Raw genomic sequence first — 20622 nt, forward strand, 5'->3', positions numbered from 1 at the left:
TACTAATTCAACAATGGACAAGAGTCGATTTACGACTCGAGTTACTAATCTCAAAGGAAGGAGATCAGAGGAGAAAGAAGACGAAAAAGCCTATCCTAAGCTAGAAGTATGCCTCGGCTTGCTAACTTTCCATAAAATTCGGCTTGCCCCAAAGCCAATATCGATGAATAGGAGGGCCACCAGGATCCCAGGGAATGCTCAAATGAAGCTTTTCATCATCGGTACCAACAACATATGCAGCAGGAACAAATATATTATCACTTGGATCCCAAGTCAGTTGAGAAGCTTGGAAAGTTAGCACACCACTGGATATCAAATATCAGTTAGGGCGGCTCCCATCCCCGCAACCCTAGCCGCCGCCGCCCTTCCCCGCCCGTCGCCGGCGGGATCCGGCCTCCCTTGCCGGCGCGCGGCCCGGATCCGGCCCTCCCCCCCGCCCTTCCTCCCCTCCCCCTCCTTCCGCCCCCGCGCCGCTGCTCTCGGCGTTGATCCGCCCTCCCTCTCCCCTGCCGTCGCCGGTGGGCGCCCCTGGCTCCGGCCCGGGGGGTGCCGGCGACGGCAGGACCTCCTTTCCCCGCGCGCGTTTCTCCCTGGTCCGGGACGGGGGGGGGGGGGCGGTGTCGCTCGGCTTGGCGGCGACCCGGCGCGGTGGTGGTGCTGCCCTTGGCAGCAGGGCGGCATGGTGGCGTGCGGTGGCCGGCGGCACATCCCCGGCCCAGATCTGGGCCTTCCCGGCCCCATCTGGGTCCTAGCGGGCCGGTTCCTGGCGTGGCTTCGTCGTCATCTGTGTGGTGAGGAGGAGGAGCGGCTCGGACGAGGGGCGGCGATGCCGATGGCGTGCCAGCTACAGCGCGATGGCGAGAGCTGTCCGGGAATGGAGTTCCCGGCCGGGTCTGTGGGCACATGGGCCTGGTAGGCTCCTGCTTGTGTGTCCGGTCGGCTACCGTCGTTGACGGCGGAGGTTGTGCCCTCCCGCGTGCCAACGGTGCTGCGGCCCCTAGTCCCGGCTCCTATCCCTTGTCGTGCAGACCTCACCTCGTGGTGCCGTGGTGAGACGGCGTGGAGGCTTCTTGACCATGGTGGCGCAAGATGGTGGTCGGTTTGGTGGCAGGCTCTGGAGCACCTGAGGTGAAGGTTGGGATCGGGGGAAACCCCTGTCGGCCTGTCCGACACCGACGCGACGACGCCGGTGGGTGCCGCCGGACCTTCCTGGAGGGTGTCGGGGGCGACCCTTCCTCTCGCCTCGTCGTGTACCGGGGGAAACCCTTGGCAGCAGCGTCGTCCTCGTCGCGGTCCTTCTTGAAGGTGCTGATTGGTACCGGTGCTTCGGAGCCTTGGAGCTTGGTGGGAGATCTTCGGTGGGCCCAGTGGTCGTGAAGCTTCTCCGTTTCCGTCGAACCGCCGTTGTCGGCATTCTTTTCTCTTGTTGTTTCTCTTTCGTTTTTTTTTGGGCGTGACTGTGCTGCTTCCGCCCCAGCACCTATCCTTGGTTGTAACGGTTGGTTGCTTTGAAATACAAAGCGGGGGGGAAACCCTTTTTCGTCAAAGTTAGCACACCAGGAACCACAGTCAAAAGGAGGACATTTGGTTGACCAATTGTAGGCCAATGAGTCAATCATGTGCACACTATACTGAGAGTTGTAGGCCTCATGGGTACGCACTATATAGAGCTGCCAAGAAATCTTCCATACCATCAAGTCAGAAGCGCTAGCATGTGAAAATCTATAGCAGCTCCATTTAAAAAGTGATCGAAGCATATGCGAGATCATAATGCCTTCAAGAAGGAATAACACACTCATAGCGATGTTGCCATGTCCAGCTTGAGACGACAAGGACATGTATTTTTATCATGGACATCGGGTCCAAGCAGTGAAGGCTAGAATATCGATATGTAGATAACATCTTCAAAAAAGTAACAACGCAAGTCTGTTGCTTCGGTGTTCGACCCGCAAAGGTCATATCATGGATTTTCACCCCAAGTATGAAGCACAGTGTCCTATATCAATGACAGTTCTTCCTAGAACATTTTTCTTTACACGTAAAACGTGTATATACATAGGTATCCTATATGCAATATATATCACACAACGTCATATGCTTGATTCCACCGAGCAACAACGTAAGCACGATAAAAAAAATCCATCCATGAGCACGAGCAAGCAACAGTGCACATCAAGCACTATTCTATGCACACATGTGCCTTGCTTCTACTTCAATCCCATGTCAAAATCAAGCTGGGATCTACACCCGAGCGACAACCCTCCGATGACAGCGGTAGGAGCGACACGACCACCGATCGAGCGTCCAGTAGCACACGACAACAAGCCCTTGAAATTATGTGCATACGAGACGTACATAACTATTTTTAGCACAAGTCGAGCCAAAAGAACCTAAAGAGACAAAGACCTCGCTGAGGATCCAAAGCCTCCAGCTTCCACAACTGCAATATAAACAAATCTCCTGCCTTCACTCCTAATTGGCGTTTGACGCAGTCCATTAGCCTCCGAAATGCCGCCTGCTGGCCTATCTGCAAATCTTGTTTGTTTTTATCTCCAGCATCCGTACAGGTCATCACAGCGATGAATTCCATCACTAGTATCAACGCCCATACCTCGGCGAACTCACCAGCGGCTCACATAAGACAGACATGCCGCTTCTTGCTTCCCTCAGCAGAAATGAGATAGTGCAGCTTAGCCATCCCTCAGCTGAGTCAGTTTCGTCCTTTCCTGGTATATCGAGCTGCCATTATTTCCGCCGAAAGACGCACTTGCCCCTTGGCTTGCTCTTCTATCAATGCAATGATACACACGCTTTGCATATTCGAGAAAAAATTACTTTGAGTCTACAATCTCAGGGTGGTACGACTCCCGCGAGTTCACCTCATGGTGAGTCCCTCTTCACTTCTGTTCAATCAGGTGTACACCAAATGCCATGATTTAGCGTGCAGCAAATTGTCGGTAGAATAGGACGGGATATGTTTTTCTCCAAGAATTTACCAGATTGACATAGTGTGTTAGAGTATTCTAGTATGATGACTTTGTTCTGTAAGACCCATTCTTCTCATTATTGGTGCTCAGTGTCCATTGCCGGAGAAAAACGAAGTAGGTGCGTTGTCTGCTAATGATTTTTCCATAAACATGAACTGAAGATACTTCGATTTCTAGCACAGTAGCCCGTATGTCCATCTCGTTCAACTTCTCAAAATTTGCTATCACTGTAATAAATCGCAGGAAAGGTGTCATTGTCTTTGATATTAGGTTCCGCTAGCTTGATGTACTAGAGGAGTATTTCGTGTACGAAATTGGTTTGCAAACGATCTTTCATGCACGACTTGTGCACAACAGGATTTTGAAGCCACACGGATTACAAAAAGAGGCAATCCAATGGTGTAGATTAATTGTCGTGTGCGGATCGTCCCTGAATTCATTGTCTGCCTAGCAGCGCTCTTTCGTGTATTCCAACTTCCTCCTGTTGTTCTGTTCTTCACATACTGAGTTAACTGTTCACAATGCAATTAATCCAGGGATATCTGGTGCAAAGTGCAATCGGACATGCTGCAAAGATTATATGAATGGATGTACGATACAGCCAGTCATGGGTAGCGGTGACAAGTCCAGCTCTGCTGATTTTCACGGCATCATGGCAAACACGGCTGCCTGTGGCGCCTATTGTTCTCAGGAGTTCATCGAGTCAAGCACTGCCAAGTACAGTGATTCAGAGTTTATTTTGCATCCACCAGCCCCTGTGAGCTACTATCCTCAACTATCAATTGTTTCCAACAAGGTTGGTCACGTTTCATGGAGCACATCTTCTTCTTGTAAGATCTACAGCCCCCAACTCTACAGTGCCAACTGCGATGAAACATCGGCTGGTTGGCGCCTAATCAGTGTGGCGGAGCACCCAAAAACTGACTCTGATGTAACTCTCAGCCACATAGAACAGATGTTGATGCAGGACACCGATGACAAGGTCAGAGCACCTCATGGAGAGACTGCCATTAGAACTATGGAGGAGCCCTTCTATGAACTTCTTGGACAGAAGTACCCTGTTTTGCCTGGCTTGCTACCACTTTGTGGCTGTGATCGCCTCAATATTCTTGAAAATGGCAGTGTCAGTAGGCTTAATAATGGACAGTTATGCAATAATTGCTCTGTAAAAATCAGCTCAGATAATTATCACTCCAACGGCAGCTCACAAGCTTCTCAGGCTCCATGGACTTTATCCGCCATTGTTGGAGAGGCAATACAATTCCCTCTGGGTGTTGAAGAAATGGGAATTGGTTTGAACATCAATGGCCTTTCCATTAGCCCAGAGAGTCATTCACAACATATGAATGATAAGGATACAATCAAGCATGCACCATTTCATGATCGAAGCCGAAAAGTTTTTCCGGGTATAGAAGAGCTTGATTTGTTAGAAGGAAGGATGAACAAGCAGATTGCTATTTTCGCCGATGAGCCGATCCGAAATGAGGCCTTCGACAAGGTTCTACTTTGCTCTGAGCATAAGCCCCTGGATGAAGGTATTATTTTGCAACGAACCATGGCAGATATATCCACCAAATATGCACAGAACGAACAAGGAAGAAAACCAGCTAGGCAAACGAAGAGAGGTAAAACACGAAAGAAGAAAGAGGTGGTGGATCTCAGAAGTCTCCTTATCCATTGCGCAGAAGCAGTGTCTGTGAACAACCGTACCATAGCAAGTGACATACTTAAAAGCATAAGACAACATTGTTCACCAAGTGGGGATGATACCCAGAGGCTAGCCTTTTACCTAGCAGATTGCCTGGAGATAAGATTGTCTGGAAGCGGAAGTCAGATAAATCAGAAGGTCATCACTACACCAACGAATGCAGCACATATTCTGAAGCTATGCCATCTGTGTTTCACCGTTTGTCCTTATTTGAGGTCATCATATTATCTCTCAAACAAGACAATCCTTGATGTCTCAAAGGGAAAACCAAGAGTGCACATTATCGATTTTGGCATTTTCTATGGTTTTCAGTGGCCATCATTACTGAAACAATTTGCAGATAGAGAAGGTGGGCCGCCTAAGCTTCGGATTACAGGTATAGAGCTGCCCACGCCAGGTTTCCGGCCAGATGAAATGAATAAGAACACACGGCTACGATTAACTGAATATGCCGACATATTCCAAGTACCTCTTGAATACCGACAGATTTCATCAAAATGGGAATCCATCTCCATCGAAGAATTGAACATTGACAAAGATGAAGTGCTCGTAGTCAATTGCATACTCCGAATGAAGAATGTTGGTGATGAGACAATAACCATCGATAGCGCCAGGAATAGAGTGCTCAATACCATAAGGATGATGAAACCAACAGTTTTCATTCATGGAGTTGTTAATGGATCTTACAACACCCCCTTCTTTTTATCACGTTTTAAAGAAGTCATGTACCACTACACTTCAATGTTTGACATGCTTGACAAAACTACTCCACGAGATAACGAGACAAGAATGATCCTAGAGAGGGATATATATAAATATGCAATTCTTAATGCCATTGCATGTGAAGGATCAGAAAGGATTGAGAGGCCAGAGAGTTACAAGAAATGGAATGCAAGAAGCGTCAGGGCCAGGTTTGAGCAGCTCCCACTGAACCCAACCATTGTTAAAGGGATACAACATATGGTGAGACAGATTTATCACAAAGATTTCTTCGTCGACGAAGAAGACCAATGCCTAGTGTTGGGATGGAAGGGAAGGATACTCTACGCATTATCCACATGGAAGCCAAGTGAATCTGGCGATGAGGGTGCTTAAGGCTGCAGACATTTGCTGTTTCAGAACAAAGACAGAGGTTTGACAATTAAATCCACCGAAGTGACCGCCTGTGAGGTGCTGTCTCGACTCCCGAATGCCCTTGGATTTGTACATTTGGTAATAACTGAGTACATTTTTGGCACATTTGAATGCAGCCTACTATCTTGAATTTGTTTCAACATTTATATTTTTCTGTTGATCTAACAACAAATGATTATCTCCAATCTACTAATATCCTAAAAGTTTATGCTGATTGTCCAACAAACGGACAACAATTAGTGGTATTTCTTTCGCCGCAATAGCAAGGCATGGCTAACACTTACCAGTAAAAACAAAAGAAACAAATCAAGCAAGGAATGGCAGAATAGCTAACTCTGTCTGTTCCGTTGTGGGCTTTATTAATTTAAAGTCGTCTTCGTTCTAAAAAAAATAGCTAACTTGATGAGAATACCTGAAAGGCTGAAATCCTGAACGAGGGATTTCTTCTGCATGATTCAGGCTAATCGATAGTGCACCCTGCTCGCTTGGCTTCTCGAGCTTCGGCTTCTGCTCCTGTGGTTCACAAACACCACCGCCATTACCAGTGTGACGGTGTCCAAAATTACCGTAGGCATACAGAGGAAAGCGACAGCGTGCTGCACGTCCAATGAGGAGAAGTGCTTACCAGTCACGCATTCTGTCGAACGCCTACAGAGCATCAACCACTCCCATGCGATCGACGTGATCCGCGCCTCCGGAGACGATTCGACCCCTTCGCCGTCGTCCAAGGCTCAAAGCTGGCGCCACCTTCTTGATCTGCCCAACCGTTGCCGCCGAACAACTTGACGCCGATCTTGCACAAGATCTGCCTGTCGCTTGGAGACCTGCAGCAATTACGCCGTCAGCTCAAATCCTACCACCGAATGCATCCGAGTTACCTCTGGTGGCAACCAGAGACGGAGCATACAAGCATTGGGTGCAGATGACACCAATGGAATTTAGCTGCTCAAGTAGCGCTAATGCAAAAAGGTTTTCGCCCTGCTTTATAAATAAAGCAAACCACCACAGCCACAAGATTCAAACCAAGGTCAACACGCACGCGTGTAGGCAATCGTACAAGAGAGTTCTGCTGAGGCATATCTTTTGCCCCACTTTACTTGGGCATTAGATGATTTGCCCCATTTTACATAGGATTAGATCATTTGCCCCACTTTTCATTTTTCTTTTGATGATTTGCCCTTTTCAATTACTGTAATCATTTTTTATTTTGTATCCCATTTTTCTCCATGCGAAAAGACACAATTGCCCCTGTGGCTAATTTACAATTTGACACCGCTGTTGGACTGACACTAAGTTGCATCGACGAGCTCACTGTTCCCCAGTTCAACGCATTTCCTCTGTTCTTCTTTACTCATACCAGAGGAGGCCGACCACGGCACCTTGGCCCCCATCTTGGCAGCAGCAGCCCGGCGCGGCAGCTCCCGCAGATGGTCGGCCGGCGCCGGCGGCTCCCGGGGCTCCCGCTGCGGCTCCTCGGCCTAGGGCGGCGGCTCCGGCCGCAGCTCGGCGGACCGGCGATTCCTGGGGCTCACGCCGCAGCTCGGCGGACCAGCGGGTTCCGTGGCTCCCGCTGCAGCTCCTCGGCCCGGGACGGCGGCTCCCGTTGCAGCTCGGCGGCCCGCCGCGGCGGCTCCCGCTCCAGCTCGGCGAACGGGCGGATTCCAGGGCTCCAGCTGCAGCTCGGCAGATGGTGCGCTCGTTGCTGGTAAAAACTACCTTCTTCCAATGATTAATGGATTTACAGTTTTGATGTGTGTCAGCTCGTTGGTCGGTAATAGCTATGGCTGGACGACAGTGTTGATAGTACTAATTACCCTAGCAGCTGGTACTGCTTCAATCATGGAGCTGGGTACATTATATAAAATGCTTTGTTTAGTTATCTCCTCCAGATGCTTCATACTTTAATTGTATCACACTCAAAATATATATGCTTCATCTTTTGCTGGATCTACTTTAGTCACTGGTCAGAGATCTATATATATGATGTGCATCCTGGCATATGCATTTCGTTGGAAATTGGCAGCATATAACATCTTCATAGGAAAAAAAATAGACTGACAACATATGTTCACTTAGCACATGGAATTGAGAGAATATATCACACTGAAATCACGAACTGATGCCACAAAAAGGTTTGCTTGGTTCAAGCGACATGATAAATTAATCCGAGTTTACATCAAGCAAAAAAGTATTTTTTCGAGCCAATATCTTTGAAATTGACAAATTTCAACACCTCTACGAATTTAAAATAGAATTGAATGCACTAAAATGAGAGCTTCTTCCTCTTCGGGGTCAATTTTTTCTTGCATGCCGTAGAGCGTGAAGGGAAGTGAGAAGTAGGTGATGCTGTAGAATTAACAGTACTTGTCCCACATGGCTGTGATGCATCGTCTCCAGCTATGGCCATAGCAAGCCTCCTGCATGTTTACACACCAATGTTATAAAAGTAGGATTTTTCTTTTGCATGAATCAAATGTGCTTATGACAAATATAATAGGTACCTCCTTGTGATAGGCCCAGGGCTGTTATGAAGGCTGGGAGGCAGTGTGATTGTTGTTGTGCGTGTAGGTGTCGCAACAACAACTGAAGCGAGCTCGCGAGCAGACACATCACTAGAAAGTTCAGTCACACCGGATGTTAGAAATGGTATAATAGTACTAATTTGATACTAATATAAAGGAGATATTAGTGCATGGTTTACCTCTCTTTAGCTTCATTTTTTTTGCAAGTTGCTTTCCTGTGCCCCAATATCCCACATTCTTTGCACCTATTTCTGCTGCCAAATCTCTTCTTTTCCTTTTCCTTCTCTTTGTCACCTCCTTCTTGGTCATTTGTTTTGCCATTATCATCTTTTTTCTTCCGTTTGCTGCCACCACCGTCTTCAAGGCAACTTTTGATTCTCTGCTTCCTCCGTCTCCCAACGGAGCTCTTTAAATCCGGTGGCACCATCTCAAAATCTAGATTAACATGAGGCCATTGAGACTTGTCCGTGATTGGTTCAATCTCTCCAGCATAGGCAGCCCGAAACCTACTCACGGAGTAGTACTCATGTACATATGGTTGAAAGTTCACATCTGCCGTCTCTATAAGGAATGCAAGTGCATGCTCACATGGCTTTCCAGTGTGTTGCCATTCTAGGCAGGTGCACTCACGGCTGCCTATCTTCACAACATGCCTAAGATTATTCTTGCTAGTGTCCTTGACCTCACAACTTTCTCCGGTTGATCTTCCAACAACCAAATGGTCAAGTTGCCTAGTTCTATTATTTATTTGTTGAATGATAGCAGGCAATATCTCTCCATGGAGCATTTCCCCAATCCTTCTCCTTCTATAAACAAGTATCATAATTTTCTCTCTTATTGCATCGGCTAGCTCATCCATGGGCAGCTCCTTTGTTCCTTTGATCCAGCTATTGAAGCACTCAGCTAGATTGTTGTGAATGTAATCACATTTTATTTCTGTGTTGAAGTCACATCTCATCCACTTTAAGTTATGATAGGTACACAAGTAGGTACTCACTGCAGGTTCAGCTTCAAATATCTTGCCCATATGATAATTAAATGTTTCCAGATGATAAGCCTTGGCTGCTGGCCACATGCGACCAAAAACATCTCTGTGAAACTTCTTTTTGAAGTTTGCCATTAGATGCCTAAAGCATTCCCTTTGCTCAGCTTGAGGAAACACAATTTTAACTGCATTCTCTAACCCTTTGCATGCATCAGTACAAATAGCTAGAGTTTGAAGATGTCCTATTGCCCTATGCAGTTGTTGCATAAACCAAATCCAGTTACCCTCGGTCTCCGTACCAAAGAAACCAAATGCTAAAGGAAACATCCAATTTTGTCCATCTAGTGCTGTACATGCTGCTAATTGACCATTCCACTTTCCAGTCAAAAATGTGGAGTCTATACTGACATATGGTCTACAACCAGCCAAGAAGCCATCAATGCACGGCTTAAGTGCCATAAAAAATCTGCGGAAATGCACTTCACCTCCTTCCCTCTTGACATCAACCTCGACAATGCTACCAGGAGATCTTTTATCAATCTCAGCTTTGAAATTCAATAATGACTGAAAGCTTTTTCCCCAGGTCCCATATAAACTATTCTTGGCCCTTTCTTTTCCCTTGTCAACAGTATGATACCCAATAGTACATTTGTATTCGGCCTGTAGCTTTTTTCGGAGCTCGCTGGCACCAATGTTTGGTTCAGTTTGAAGATACCCCATTGCCTTTTCTGCCACCCATGCTTGGTCTGCCATGCTTGTAATCACTGCAGCGGTTGATGAACACTTATGAGGCCTTACTATCTTGTTTACCTGCAGAAAACACAATACCAACCATTAGTTGCAAGTAATTTATAAAAGATAGTTTTAACATAAAAGATGATTCATGTTAGATAAGTTTGTACCCTGACTGTTTTTCCATCTTCTATTGTCCTAGTAGTTATTCTCCAAGGACATGCATTTCCTTTACAGTGACCCACAAATCTAGTAGTGTCACTATCCTTGGTCTTGATGTCAAACTTGCCTCTAATAGCAAATGTTCTCATGAGCATCCTAAACTCGTTCATTGAACGAAACAAAGATTCTTCCTCTATCACAGGATGTTCCTTATCATACCAAAAGTGATCCTCTTCAGGCATATGGTCAGGCACAGGAAGAGCCGCATCAGCAAGTAAATCCTCATCAATATCAGCCACACATGCATCAACATCTGCAATGGAGGCTTTCATAGCTGCTTCAGATACAATTTTCCGATGCTCAGGTTCATCATTGATGCCAAGCACCGAGCACATGTTCTCTTCTGTTATAGGAACATCAATTTCTTCATCATTCATTGGTGCTATCTCAATCTTGGACCAAACAACACTTCCTTCCATAGTTGATACATATGTATCATTGCTAGCCACCGGCCGAGACCTACTTGGAGAACAAAAGATTTTCAGTTATGGAGGGGACATAAGGGCATCATCTAACTGTCATTTTGTTATGTTAGGAAACAATTAACAAATTGTTTAATATTCATTTTCCAGTAAAACTAAGTGTATGCCCATGTCATTGGATTCATGATCCTCGTAGAAGTATTCATCCACATGGTTTAAAGATTTGGATAATTTCAGAACTTTATACTCCTGAATCCTGATAATTATGTTTCCATCATATTGTTGCAGTTGCAGGGTTACTACAAGTGTAGCAGCGTTAGGGGCTGCCTAGCGAGGAGATGCCAAGAGGTTCAAACCCTGGATCCGTGTGGCACTGTGTGTGTGTTTGGCGTGGGGTGGGAGGAAGGGGAGATAATATACTGACCAATCTGGAGCAGATCGTGGTGATCCATGGACGCAACAGTCGCCTCCCTGTCCGGCAGTCTGTGGGATCGTCTCAGTTGTCATCTGTGTGAAGCCTCGCTGTGCAGGGGTCGTCGGAGTTGATGGCTTGGGGACCGGCGGTGGATCCGCCTCTCCACTAGCCATGAACACCACGACACAACAAAATCAATCTATGATTTGTTAGTAGTTGGTTCCGTTGGATAAAGCCATGTAAAGAAAGTAATGTGATTTGTTCCCTGTTAATTAGTTGCTTCGGTTGGATACAGGCTTGTAAAGAAAAAAGATTTGTACAGTGTCAAATTGTAAATTAGCCACAGGGGCAATTGTGTCTTTTCACATGGAGAAAAAAGGGATACAAAATAAAAAATGATTACAGTAATTGAAAAGGGCAAATCATCAAAAGAAAAATGAAAAGTGGGGCAAATGATCTAATCCTATGTAAAATGGGGCAAATCATCTAATGCCCAAGTAAAGTGGGGCAAAAGATCCAATCTCCCGCATAACTTAACAAGCTCTAACAGAAAAACAAAGACGGTAGGAGATGCTGCAAAGGGCTAATCCGGCTGAACCCAACAAGTATTCGGTCGCCTGAACCCAACAAACAATCATAGCTGAAACCATTGACTCCCTAAATGTACTATACAAAAGCCTTATAGAGCATCATATAACCGGACTGGTACCCGCCCCAAACGCCTGGATGGGCTGCCCGGTCAGTGCCTGGGCGAAGAAGCATCACCCAACCTACCGTTCATTTCTGGCCCAAACGGACGGACTGACTAGCACTCCTTGTAGTCATATCTGGTTCAAATCTGGGGCGGATATTGGGACGCCCCGACGCGCTCAGGCACGCCTGCCACATCGGACTGACCATTAAGGCCCGCACCAATTCACTAATATCTGCCTCCCCTCCTTGCCCACCACCGGACGCCGCCCAGTACGTCAAATTCCTCTGTATTTTCACCTTGCACTCTATATATTCGATGAAATGTCTGAGCCGGTTTTTTATTCTTTCGCTCATTACTTGTAGATCATAATGGATTCATCGTGGAATCATGGCTATGGAAACGATGAGCTTAACGAATTCATATTCAATGATTTCATCGCTTTATCGGATTCAGACGATGAGGATGCTGAAATGATGACGATGAGCATCCAAGAGGAGTTTGATGATGATGAGGAGGAGGAGGAGGACAAAATGATCGACGTGCATGTATTTGCGTGGATTTGATGTTTTAAAAACAGGAACCGTGCTTGCAAATGCCAAGATTTGATGCCCGTCCGATCACTGTCCACGGGCGTCTAAGGGCTCGGATAACCTATCTGTGATTGTAGATGCTCTTAGCCCATGTATTCAGTGCAATAGTTGTGTAACAACCTAGTAAAACAAATCAATTTGGTCGCCCGCGGTTGACTAGCCACACTATCTTTGGATCAAGTTGCTTCACCGCCGCAACAAAAAGAAGAAGAAAAATCCGAATACTCTCGTATGCTTCAACACCCTCACGCTAAGAGATGGCAGTGGCAAGCTGACAATTGTTGTTCAAAATATTGGTGTCGCCTCTCTCGTCACGAGCCTTCATTCTTGCAGCCGTCAGCGGCTAGCTGACAATTCATGTTCAAAATGTTTGTACGTGTGATAGCACACCTCTCCCTCTTATAGAAGTCTTAGCCATCCCTAACTATCTTTTTCGACAAAGAGAATATATTAATATCGCGAGATACCAATTACATTCAGCTTCTGCAACAATGAAATGTCCTAAAGACATTACGGATGCACACAGCCCAAAAAACAAAAAGAAGAAGAAGAAAACGAAAACTCACACTACGGTGTTCAATTCCTTATAACCGCAGCACGAACCACCTCCAAGACAACACCCGAAGTCCAAAATCTCCAAAAGCACCGTCGTCACCTGATCATAGATCTTAGGTTTTTACCCTGAAGAAAATCCGCGCTCTCGAAACAATGCCTTCAATAAGGCCACTGCCAGGCACAAGCAATTAAGTCCAGACCTTGGGTTTTCACCCTGAAAGCTTAGAATCTGTACTCCTCCTGTGCCGCCATCCCCACTTGCCGATGCTGCTCCTATGAGTCACGAAACACCAAGCAAAGTCCTCATCGCCTGGACAACTCGGTCCACCATTACTAGGCCTCTCACCTTAGCCACCATGACGTTCTCCGCCACTGTCTTCACCATAAAAATCGAAATCCGACATGTCCCATAATGTCAACAGACAACGAAGCTTCGCGTCACGCCCTCCTGAAGCCACGCAGCGGGCTGAAATAGGGGCGCGCACGACTGAATCCCATCCGACCCAGCAATCTAGAGACGTCAAGCAACAATGGAGATCTCCGGTGGAGCCTTCCAGAACTCGTCAATGGGTAGATCAATGAGGGCCGGCATCAGAACACCATCTTGGCGCTAGAAGAACCCTAGGACCGCTTCAATTAATTAACCAAGCAAACCAGCAAGCCCCAGGTCAAAACAACAGAGGAGAAGGCAACCACAGCGCCGCCTGCGCAGATGTGCACTCGCCCCTGGCTCGCCACTCTGGCTCGCGCCCCCACACCATGTGTAGGAGCCAACAGCTACCGCCTGCCAAAGCCACCGGCCAACCCCACCTTGTGCCCCATCCAACACCGATCGGATCTAGGAACGGAGCCCCGAATCCACCCCGCCCCGTACCAATCTGCACCCGAGCTAGCGAGCTGCTGCACAAGGGAAGGCGGAACTGGCCGGCAGGCGCCGCCGCGTGTCGGGTAGGGAGCAGCGCGGAGAGACCCAAGGGGCTAGGCGAGACGAGCGGGATTTGATGCCCCAAACCGCCGAGACGCCACGCAACAGAGCCGCCCCCGCCGGCGGCGGCGGCGCAGGGAAGGGAGCGTGGAGGATGTGGAGGCGGGGCAAGTAGGGTCGCCCCCGAGTCGCCTGGCGTGGCGACGCAGGGAGTCCCTAACTATCTAATTATTATTTTTTTGTGCGTGAACTTTGATCTAGGTCATGGAACAACATTCTGCAAAAAGAACGGTCAATAGATCAAGATAATAAAACAAGTACTTCAAGGCCGCCCTTATACGCAAGAAAACAAATGTTGCTACTGCTAGTCCCACAAAGCATTTTATTCATATAGACATTTATTTGGATTATCTGTCATATTCTGACTAATCGAAAGGAAATTCCAAAATACATATAATATCTTGATCAAGTAAGATTGAGATTAGGAGAAGAGTTATGTGCTAATTATAATACGATGAGCTTACTGAAGCTAGTTGAGTTTTATCCATATGATTTTTTATTTAGATAAAATGCATGATCTTGGTTCTGATGGAATTACCGTCTTGCTAGATTAATGGTGCAGGACATATAAGCATATCGTTTTTTTCCTTTGGTATACCAACCTGTAAAACTAGTACGTTTTCACGGAATTAATTAACAATTACTTTTGGTCAATGATTGTTGTGGATAAGATGCAAGAAAATGAGCGATCACTCCATGAGTGATTTTCTATAATTTGCTATCGAATAAGAGAAAAAAAAACTTTACAGTAATGATGATGTGACTGATCCTTTTTAAAATGATGAAAGACAGAGAAACTTTGAAATGATAGTGACTATATGCATGCTTGGCTTAATTGCACTTATTTATAACTTAAGATATACCAGTACATAGTGTACTAGTTTTGAATGGGTCCAGAGCACAATCATGATCATTGGTATCCTCAATCTAACGGTAGAAAGCAATAGGAATCACATGAACAGTACAGCTGCCTTCAATGTATTCTAGAACGCTCTGGCCATGCTGCGGTCAGCAAAGGACGTGCTGTGTGACTTGAGATGGGTCTAGAAAAAGAACAAGAGGGAGAAGAAATAGCCGCGTCGGCGTCCCGTCCTAAGCTCACTTAAAAACTTGGTTCCCACTGCTGCTGCGTCGTTGTGCCCCGTCGATGGACCATCTCGTTGTGCCCTTTCGCCTCCCGGCTTGATCGGGGCGGTTCGAGTAGGCCTGCTCTGATCCAGAAGCGGAAACAATTTCGACGCAAATACAGTACTGAATATATATTGTCTCAACAAAATATTGTCTCACACAAATAAACATAACAGTAGTGATACAGTATGGAATATATATTTTGTCTCACACAAATAAATAATAAACAAGCTTCAACAGATTGTCATAATAGAAGTCTTAAACAAAATAGTCTCACACACATATATTATTTCGTCTCACACAAAAGACCTATAATCAAACTTCAACAAGTTGTCTCAAAAGCCTTCAACGAAACAGTCTCACACATACTCCGGAATGACGCATCATAATCACATGCAAATTGGAAACCGGTTAAACAGTAACGCAAGTTCTTCCGGAGTGACGCATGTAACTCTCTGTCTTCTTTCGATGAATGAAGTTGCATCTCTAAGCCGTATTCCTACATAACGAAATATAAACAACTTGTGAGAAAAAAGACGGTAAAAGCAGACAACTCAAATGTAAAACTTACTTTTTATTCAGTTTGCATGTTTGCCGTCTATGACCTGGATTGCGACATAGGCCGCACAAAGGACCACTTTTCTTCTCGGCAAAAGATTTTGGTCTATCATTTTTTGTAACTTCTGGATCATTTTCTAACCGCCTTGTCTTGCTCTGCTTAGGTGCATCCTTTGTCAAAACTTTCACAAGATCATGTATAACATTGGCACCTCGTTCGGGCTCACGTGCATCCTCATGAACATACCTTCTACGCCCAACCGCTTCATCATCGGGGACCTTTTTGTTAGATATTATATTTTGCAGACACTGCATCAACTCATCAAACACGAATGGATCATTTGCCGCAACATGGAAAGCTTCTGCACCTGTCATGCTGAGTTGACTATACCGAGCTCGCTCCTCTATCCCTGACCAATCCCAGCCAAACATATCACTCTTGCACTGTGCAGGCAGCCCACCTCTCTCATTTTTTGATAACCTCTTTAGGATACAACACTTAGGTATTTCAGATAATTTCAGATGATTCAGTACATATAGAATGTGTTTGCAAGGCAGCCCTTTCCGAACCATCCGTTGACAACTGCATGCTACCGTTTCCTCTGAATTTCTTGGTCGATACTGAACACTAAACTGGAACTTGCGGTTATTCTTCCATTTCAAGATAAAGGTGTGGCAGTCAACTCCCACCAGCGTCTCAAAAATCTCCAGCTCTCCCATCTTCTTCAGATCTTCTTGAAGAATATAGAAATTGGCACGAGTGAATACAATGGCAGCATGCTTCTCAATGTCCTTATACTCGGTAACTGATGGTGGTAGTGTCTGTGAAGAATTGCAGTCGTCTCGCGCCTCGTTCTCACGGAGTCGAACTATGCAGTTCTCATAGTGCACTATTAAATCAACTATTGTCATACCATAGTCGAGGTGAAGGTGAAGACAAGAGTTCAAACTTTCACTCCTCTGATTACTACGCATACCAAGAAAAAATCCATCTGAAAGAAATGAAGCTGCCCAAAGACTCCTCTTCCTATACATCCTATTCAACCAATCTTTTGTTTTGTCCGTCCTCCATTTACCAACAAAAGCGAGCCATCTCTCCCTAAAGTTAGCAGGAGAGGTGGAGTAGTACAACAGTGACCTGAACTCATCCCGTGACTTATAACTAAGGTGCTTCTGCATATTTTTTTCCACATGCCATGAACAAAGACGATGAAACACATCTAGAAGGACATTCTGAATCGCTCGGATCATTGCAGTGTCTCCGTTTGTGATGACTGACTTTGGCTTCTTCTGACAATTTGCTTTCATGAATGTCTGGAGCAGCCACACGTACGTAGCTTCAGTCTCGTCAAACACAATGGCGCAACCAAACACGGTGGTGCAACGGTGATTATTAACACCGACAAAGGGGACGAACGGCATACCATATCTGTTCATCTTGTATGTATTGTCAAACACGATTACATCTCCGTATAGCTGATAGTCCCGCCGTGACTGTGCATCGCACCAGAACATGCTCTTTAACTGCCCTTCCTTATCAAGCATGTACTCAAAGAAGAAATTTGGGTCCTTCACCTTTCTGCTCCTCATAATGCCAAGTGCCGTGTCAATATCACCCTTTGCAATCAGTTTTATTTTCTCTCTGCAGCACAGGTTATAGACGTCTCGCCTCACAAGGCCGCACTTATCGTATGAACCATACCTGCTGATGAAGTTATCGAAGATGATGTGCTTTCTGATCCCAGATCCTTCCATCGCTAAGATCTCAGCTCTCTGGAAATCTTGTATCCGTCTATGTGACCGCAGGAATGCGACCTCATCCGGTCTAGCTAGCACATGGTTGTGATCGTCCAAGAATGCCGCAACGAACCAAATTCTATGGGCTCTGTCCAACTTCACCACTAACTGCGCACCACACTCGCACCGAGTCTCGGGTCTTAGCCTGCGTGTGTGGCCCTCCGAGTTTAAGAATTTGCTTTGTTGTTTTCCTGCCCTGGAGCAAACGTACCGCCTGAACCGTATAGTTCCTGAAAGACCTTTTCCTCGTTTCACCTTCTCTTTTCTGATGTTGAATCCACGCTCTCTGGCGTGCTTATTATAGAATGTGTATGCCTCCCATTGTGATCCAAAAGTCATAGCCATAACCTTCCAATGTGTTTGCAATGCCTGTTGCTGGATTTCAGCCTGCTCAGTGTCCATGTCAGCTTCATCATCATCGTCATGGCCATCATCACTACTACGATCATCCACATCATCCTATAAAATTATACATAAGCACGTCTAAGTTGTCATCATCTACTTCATATGATTGTGTGACGTACAAAATGTTTGAACGAACCTGGCTCAAGTTATCAGCGAAAGATTCCTCAAAAGCATGTTGCTCATTCTGGACATAGACATCTTCCTGTAGATAAAAAACAACATAGACGTATAAGTAGCCATGTGGTTGTTTATTAGGCGAAATCGATGTACACGTCACTTACGTTTTCACTGCAAGCACCATCCTCATTCTTCTGAAAGTCCTCGTTGGGGAAATTATTGTATGACGACCACGATTCGTGGTCGCTGCTATAATCATCTTGGTTACTACAATCCTTATAGGTACGACTGACATCATCATCACCATACTGATCACACGTATAGCCAGTTTCTTCCTCCATTAAATAACTAAACTACCAACACTGCACAACATCGAAAGAGAAATCATATATCAGTTTAAAATTGAACTAGACGTACTGGGGTCATGTCGATGAATAGTTAACAGCATAAAAATCGTTCCAAGTTATTATTTGCAGGAACTAAATCGTTTCGATGCGAACTACATGATTTACATGACAAACATAAGGGCGGCGGGTGTCGATGTCGCGCGGCTAGGCCGTGATCGCGGACACTGGCGTGATTGCGGACAACGGCGAGGAGGATGGAGGCCAGATCACAACGTGATTGTGGATGGCGACGACGTCGACCACGTGGACGGAGGCCAGATCACGGTGTGGAATGCAGACGGCGACGACTTCGACAACGAGGACGGAGCCAGATCACGGCGTGGAATGCAACCGGTGACGACGTCGACAACGAGGATGGAGACCAGATCAGGCGCGAAGCCAAGGAATGGCAGACGTGGTCCGGGTGCGGTCAGATGCATCGTGGGCCAGGGGATGGCGACCGACGTCTGCAACCAGCGGCAGCAATGGTCATACTCTAGGGCGGGCAAGAGCGGCGATCGACTAGCCGAGGCGACGCTGGATCAGGGTGCATGATCGTTGGGCGGGCGGCTAAGTTGTGTGTGTGTGTGTGTGTGTGTGTGTGGGCACGCGCGTGCATGGGATGGACGCGGTAGGCGCCAGTCGGCCCTATCGGCTTAGGCTGGCGGCTCGGTTGTACGTGTCTGCCAACTGTTGTATACGAAGGTGGGCATACAATATGAACATATGACCAAATTGCCCTTATATGTTATGGGGTGTACCGAAGCAAGCCTCATAAGATGGATGGTACTTTCTTCAACTCTTTTTAGTCTGCATCTAAGTTTTTATATTTTTCCCTTTTAGTCTACGCGCTAGCCTTCTACCCTAATTTTCCCAAATTGCCCTTGCTTTTTGACTGTGCATGCGGATGTATTAACTGCTTACAGCATGCATGCGAGGGCGTGGGGAACGAGGAGGAAGGAGGCCAGCCAATGAACTTATCTGCAGTTACCACTCACCATCTACCTTGGTTGGTGAGATTTTTGAATTGAGCCCTATAAACCGGAAAGGAGGGAGTATCATGCATGCATATCACACGCCAGATCATGGCTTTCCTTGGTATCCATGCTTGTCAAGGGAGTACATATTTTCCCTTCTACCACTATGCTTTTATCTGACTTGAGAGATTGCATGTAGTCTACTGAAAGCCTGAAACTGTTGATTTTCAGCGCTTTTCCAAAGCGGACGGTTAATACATCTGTAGGTAACATACAAAGGTCTATTTAGGACACATCTAGATATGTCCTAGTTATTATACATCTAGGTGATTCAATCAGATTAGAAAGAAAAAGTAAAAGACAAGAGAAAATGCTTGCACAAATCTTAGCGTAAAATCAATGACATATGACTTAGATATGCAATATGTAAAGTATATCTAGATGTGCTTTAGTAAAAACTGATTAAAAAAACCTTTGATTAAAGTGTGCATGGTTGTCGTCATGTTGTTTGCTCATCCATGATACATGGATGACTTTTGCAAAATGGTCTAGATGGTGGTGATGTGTAGCTGCAGGTGGCTTTGTTTTGCCTGTCATCATAAGATATCGCAAAGTTATTATTTAGAACAAAATATGTTGATGAAAACAATGGTTTTGGCCTCATTGGTGCCATGTCATGTATGACTTCATGGAACATGAAGTTGGGTAATGTTGTTTTTGCCCTGTCGGTGCCCCAGCCTCGTCGGGGTCGGGCATGGGACTGTCGTAGGAAAAAAAAGTTAGATCAAACGACCATTTTTTTTCTCGTTAGTACCCAAGTCACAATATTGATGTATTGCTCATCAGTATCTGCCTATGGGGCTGGTGTAGGAATTTGGATGGAAGGGCTTTTTTGCCCGTCAATACCTGCCAGACTCCAAAGAAAATTACTCGTCATCATGGAACTAATGTAGGAGCTTTTTTTTTAATTGAAAGACCCTCTACTCATAAATACTCGGCCACAGTAGATGGTACTAATGTAAAATTTTGTTTTCTCACGGCCTTGCTGCCTATGAGTTAAGAGCAGATCATACTCCCTCGCAAGGGGCATGATTAGCTTGTGTGCCGCCTTCTGTCAAAAAAAAAAGCTTGTGTGCCGCCTGTTTCAGTTACCGTACGTACGAAACCATAGATTAGGACAGAAATTCATCTTTTAATGAGATCTTATGAGACTATCTATAGTGGGAGTAATATAGGAGTGACATAGATGACATCCGAACAAAAAGATGATGGGGCAGCTAATTAATAAAAAGAGAGACAAATT

The 20622-nt window shown here is 45.8% G+C and overlaps 4 protein-coding genes across 4 annotated transcripts; 2 read left to right on the forward strand and 2 right to left on the reverse strand.

Moving 5' to 3' along the window:
- Positions 1-3639: 3639 nt before the first annotated feature.
- On the forward strand, positions 3640-5790 carry LOC147978327 (scarecrow-like protein 9). Its single transcript, XM_087514710.1, has one exon. The coding sequence runs from the start codon at positions 3640-3642 to the stop codon at positions 5788-5790; it is 2151 nt and encodes a 716-aa protein (XP_087370836.1).
- Positions 5791-7055: 1265 nt separating this feature from the next.
- On the forward strand, positions 7056-11229 carry LOC147978328 (uncharacterized). The gene is made up of 2 exons (XM_087516569.1): positions 7056-7534; positions 11001-11229. The coding sequence occupies exons 1-2, from the start codon at positions 7056-7058 to the stop codon at positions 11041-11043; spliced, it is 522 nt and encodes a 173-aa protein (XP_087372695.1). The 3' UTR covers positions 11044-11229.
- On the reverse strand, positions 7915-11648 carry LOC147978329 (uncharacterized). Its single transcript, XM_087516568.1, has 5 exons — positions 11137-11648; positions 10239-10749; positions 8531-10146; positions 8331-8441; positions 7915-8246 (listed from the first exon to the last, which is right to left on the reverse strand). Exons 1-5 carry the CDS (start codon positions 11298-11300, stop codon positions 8093-8095), a joined length of 2556 nt encoding a protein of 851 aa, XP_087372694.1. The 5' UTR covers positions 11301-11648; the 3' UTR covers positions 7915-8092.
- A 3917-nt stretch (positions 11649-15565) lies between these two features.
- LOC147978330 (protein FAR1-RELATED SEQUENCE 5-like) lies at positions 15566-18297 on the reverse strand. The gene is made up of 5 exons (XM_087514711.1): positions 18121-18297; positions 17976-18041; positions 16232-17893; positions 15885-16120; positions 15566-15578 (listed from the first exon to the last, which is right to left on the reverse strand). Exons 1-5 carry the CDS (start codon positions 18295-18297, stop codon positions 15566-15568), a joined length of 2154 nt encoding a protein of 717 aa, XP_087370837.1.
- Positions 18298-20622: the final 2325 nt, after the last annotated feature.

Source organism: Triticum urartu, chromosome 3A (genome assembly GCF_056163025.1).
Source record: "Triticum urartu cultivar PI428250 chromosome 3A, HENAU_Tu73, whole genome shotgun sequence".
NCBI lineage: Eukaryota > Viridiplantae > Streptophyta > Magnoliopsida > Poales > Poaceae > Triticum > Triticum urartu.